General features: G+C 49.8%; 1 protein-coding gene across 2 annotated transcripts in view; it reads left to right on the plus strand.

Moving 5' to 3' along the window:
• Positions 1–3,297: 3,297 nt before the first annotated feature.
• RECK (reversion inducing cysteine rich protein with kazal motifs) overlaps positions 3,298–4,977 on the plus strand; it is a 101,689-nt gene continuing 100,009 nt past the window's right edge. Inside the window, exon 1 of one of the 2 annotated variants that reach the window (XM_019539784.1) lies at positions 3,298–3,395. In XM_019539784.1, coding sequence (XP_019395329.1) covers positions 3,339–3,395 — 57 coding nt within the window. In that variant the 5' untranslated portion in view covers positions 3,298–3,338. The remainder of the gene's footprint in view (positions 3,396–4,977) is intronic. The other variant, XM_019539776.1, reaches the window with a different exon arrangement.

The raw sequence follows: 4,977 nt of genomic DNA on the forward strand, positions 1-4,977 counted from the left end.
CTGACTTCCTGCCCTTTGGGCAGGGGGCTGGACTCGATGATCTCCCGAGGTCCCTTCCAGCCCTGATGTCTATGAAAGTATGACAATGATCTGTTGGTCAACTTGTATGAATTCAGGAGCCAAAATGCCATCTTATGTCAGGAATCCATGTTGCTAAAGTGGAAAAAGAGATTGAAAGACACAAGTCTGAAGAAGTCCCTTTACTTACAGAGGAAAAAATAGAATAAAAATAATAGACTACTATCGTTTACATGAAATCCTCATGACTGCACTCAAAAAATCTTTTATAAATTCAGGGTCCTGGCTTTCTCTGTTCAAAAATTGCAGATTCTCTGATAAATAAAATCCAAAATATATAGATATCAATTGAACACAATATTTTATTGGTTATATTTACAATTTGCCTGCCTCAATCATTATAATAAATTCTAAATACCTATATATTTTGGCATTACATTTTTTTCTGTTGTAGAAAATCAGAGCTCCCCCTGTACCCTTTGTTCACCAGGATTTGGATCCAGCCATGGAAGTTCCCTCTGGCTGCTTTGTGGTGCTCAACAGCCCTGATATGCCGCAGCACTGCCATTGCCCATGCTGTTGCCCCTCACTCCCAAGCCACAGCCCCCTGGCCCTGCCAGTTCCCCTCACTTTCCACCCACAGCTTCCCATCCCCCAGGCCTGCTGGTGCCTGTCACTCCCAACTTGCAGCCCTTGCCCTCCCCTCCCCAATCCTGCCAGAGCCTGCAGCCCCCTGCCTACCTGCTCCCTTCCCCCTGCAGCAGTGCTTGGGCCCTGGCTGCTGCATGCAGGTGGCAGCAGGTGCTGTGACTGAAGCAGGGTGTGGAACTCGAGTCCTGCCGTCCTGTTTCTTCCCCCGAGGTGCGGGCTGCATGACCAGAGCGAAGTCCATGGGGGAGTAGGGGGAGGATGCTGGCTGTGGGCTTCGGGCTCTCCCCATTCCATTGCCCTTTCCTTGGGGGGCCTCCGCAACCCAGTGAGCGGGACTTGGCATGGGCAGGTGGGAAGGCTGGGCCATGCTGCTGTCACTGGCAGCCCTGTGCCAGCTAAGCTGCCATGGCGAGGTGCCCCCTGCCCACCCAGCAGCAGCAGTGGAGCAGAGTTGTGCCCCTTGCTGCTGCCAGGTGGGTGGGGGGGGTGCCTCGCCATGGATATGCAACTGGCAGAGGGCTCCTGGCAGCAGCACCAAGTGTTCCCACCCCACTCTGCTGTGCCTGGTCTCACCTGCTGGGTTGTGGAGGCCCCAAGGGGAAGGCAGCAGGCAGCACCTCAGGTTGCTTGTGGCGTGTGCAGGCTCAGGTGCCTTGTGTTGAACAGTTGTAGCTAGTTCCAGGAGCTGCACATGGCAGCAAGGAGTGGAGCCAGGCCAGGCTGCTTGTATTGCATGGGGCTCGTGCCACACAGTGGAGCCATGCCTTTCCTGTTCCCTGCTGCCACATGCAGCTCCTGGATTCCACTGCACGTGGCTGCAGAGAACAGGAAGGGCTGCTAGTTCCATCGCGTGGGGCTTGCCCACTGTGGTGCTCAAGTCCTAGGAGCTGCATGTGAACCCCACATGATAGAAGTGGCCCAGCTTGGCTCTGCTCCTTACTGCCACATGCAGCTCCTGCTCCTGGCTATAGCTGCATGCTACTAGGCAGCTGCACCTGCGCGGGCCACGAGCATCCTGAGGGCTCTCCACCTGCTTCTGCTGCTACTGGCAGCATGGGCTCTGTGCCATGGGAAGGGCATGTGGGGGGGCGTCCTCAACCCTCCCCGCCTTCACAAACCCACACCTTGCCCACATCTCCCCAACAACCCTCCCATCTATACACCCCCCATAGCCCTCCAGCATACCCTGCACCCCAGCCCATACATGTAGCCACATGCCCTCACAAACCCCATACCCCCACACAATATACAAGTGTAAGACTATTTTTGAGCTATTATGCAATCACCTCTCTGCACATTACACAAATTCACACAAATTGGGACAAAAATATTTTTTTGAAATAAAATACGTTATAGTAAATGTTTGATTTACACTGTATGATTTTTTTTCCCAGTTCCAGGATGGCAAATGCCCAAAGGATTACCTCTGGGTGCAAGGGGAGGGACATCCAGTGGCAAAATGCTGGGGTGGAGGGGAGTGGGAAAGTGGGGGACAGTGGTCCCAAGATGGCAACCAGGGGTGGGGGACATGTTAAGGGGTGGAGCTACCATTGTGGGCCTTGACAGCTCACCAAAACTCACTAAGCGGCCATCCAGCTAAATAATTGCCGTTACCCGGATGTGTATACGTATGCACATTAAATATCTTGAATCTGGTTTAATGGATGATAGTGTATATTTTTATCCTAGGTTAGTAAACTAAACTCTAATGATCTTCTTAGTAAGTGTATTGGGTTATATTAGGATCATTACTTGAAAGTCGAGGGTTGCGATTATTCCATGTTGTTCAGCACTGGTGAGGTGTCACCTGATGTAGTGTCCAAATCTGGGCACAGTACACTTCAAAAAAGATATGGACAAATTGGAAGGGACCAATGGCAAGCAGGAGAAATGAATAGAAGTCTAGGAAATTTGACTTATGAGAAAAGCGTGGAAGAACTGGACTTGGTCTGGTGAGGGGGAATTTGATAACTTGAATACCTGAAGAATGGTTATAAAGAATGGTAATCAACTATTGTCTGTGGCCACAGAGAATAGGACAAGGAGTAACAGTCTTTAATTGCAACTATGGAAATTTAGGTTGCATATTAGGAAGGACTATGTAAGTATGAAGGTGGTTAAGCATTGGAATAGCTTAGTTGGAAAGGCTGTGGAATATTTATCCTTGGTAGTTTTTAAGAGCGGGTTAGACAAACACCTCCCTGAAACAGGGATGGTCTTGCCTTGAGCGAGGGGCTGGATTAGATAACCTACCGAGTTTCCATGAGTTTCCATTTGTGATCTAAGCCAAATAGATTTGAGCCACTTAATTATCTACTCTTTACAGTTTTGCATACTTTTTATTGTAGAATACGCTAGTTAATTTTTAGTACTGGTGAAAGCTGTTGGGTTATAAACCGTGGTTTATGAAGTCTTTTGTACATAATACAAGCAGTTGCAGCACCAACTTAAATACAGACCTATATAGACTGGCTTAGGGATAGTTAGTCTCAATGCTTCTGCAAGATACACCACCACTCTTTACCTGCAAGGAACCTGGGTAAGTTGTAGAATGAATCAACATAAATAACAGAACATCCAAACTTTGGTGGCGAATGCACAAAGTTGTAGTTAAACACTTAGATGCTTACATTTTTAAATGAAAAAGAATTCTATTTTTTCCTGTAGGTATGTCATGTTGTTACCATGCGAAGGATAATTTAATGTGCCGTGATGTTTGTGAGCAGGTAAGCTTGCTTGAAACTGGTAAGAAGCAAGAAATTTGATTTATTTCTGAATTTGTGTATTCGAGATTTCACTAATGAGAACAATCAAGTTTGGGTCCATAGAGACATGATTTTTTTTGCAGCACACACAAATGCGGGTGTTATAAAGTTCCTTCATAGTTTCTAATGTTTTAGTTGTTTAAATGAACACATTTTAATGTTTAAGATGCTACTCTTCTACCTGCACAGACTCTTTTCATCGGGGCTGTGGAGCACATACAGATACTCTCTTGGTATCAGGTCCCTGGATGTTGGAGGAGATGAACTTCTGTATCAGTGTATAGCTACTAAAGATTGTAGAGAGAGCTTTCAAGGCCTTTCTTTGCGTCATTTGAGATTGGCACATCTACATCATAATAGATAATACCACTGCTTTACATCAGTGGATAAAAGTGGTGTCTTGTCTCCCTATCTGTGTGAGGAATCTGCTTGTTTATGCCACTGGTATATAAGCAGAGATCCTGGTTTTCTCTGACTTAAAAAAAAAATAATAAATTCTCTGATAAACTTGCAAAATTTTGATAACACCTGCCCTCCCTCCCCCCGCCCCAGCCACCCAAATCTGTGATTAAAATGAAAGACCTCTCGCTACTGCCCCACAGCCCCCCGGCCCTGCTCATGCCCCTCATTTCCTCCCTCACAGCCCTGCTGGTGCCCCCTACCCACAGTCCCCTGCCCCCCACCCCAACACTACTGGAGGGGGTGCCCCCAGGTGCCAGGGCTGCAGTGGAGCGGAGCCTGGCTCCCAGATCCTTATCCCCTCCCCTTTCACTGCTTGCCTGTTGTGGGCTCAGGTGAGAGGGAGGCTGGCTACTTGGGGTTGCATGCACTCCCAGGGGAGGTAAGGGGGAACCTATGCTCCTAGATCTCTGCATGGGGCAGGGATGGGTACAGGCTGTCTGCTGTAGGTTAAGGCTCCCGCCCTATTGCCCTCCCCTGGGGCTGCCTCAGCACAGTGTGTGCAACCTGGCACTGCAGGGCACAGAGGGGCCATGCGGGGAAGCTGCTAGAAGCTCTGAGCTCCATGGTGCCCTGGTGAGGTGTCCCCTGCCTGCACAGCAGCAGCAAGGGGCACAACCCCAAGCTGCCACCCTGCTGTTGTTGCGCATGCAGGGGATGTATTGCTAAGGCAACATCAAGCTTGCAGCAGCAAGCAGCTTCCCTGCTGTGCCCTGCAGTGCTAGGTTGTACCTAGCACTGGGCTGTGGAGGCCCTAGGGAGGGCAACAGGGTGAAAGCCCCAGCCCATGCCTGCCCCTGCCCTGCACACAGATCTGGGGGACATGGGTCCCCCCTGCTTCCTGGGAATGCACACAGCAGCAGGGAGCCAATCCTTCTCCTCCCACAATGAGTTGCCTGCAGCCCCATCCCACTCCTTGCCGGGGTCCTGCGGCTGTGCATTGCGGCCCCAGGCTCCAAGCCTCACATACTGCCCCAGCCCTGCCCAACTCCCCACTTCCCTTCCTCCCCATAGGGGCCTCAATCCACTTACCTACAGGAACTGCTCTTCAGGCTGTGTGGTGGCCATATGCATATACAAGCAC

The sequence above is a fragment of the Crocodylus porosus genome, unplaced genomic scaffold, assembly GCF_001723895.1.
Source record: "Crocodylus porosus isolate Cpor-Errol unplaced genomic scaffold, CroPor_comp1, whole genome shotgun sequence".
NCBI classification, from domain to species: Eukaryota; Metazoa; Chordata; order Crocodylia; family Crocodylidae; genus Crocodylus; species Crocodylus porosus.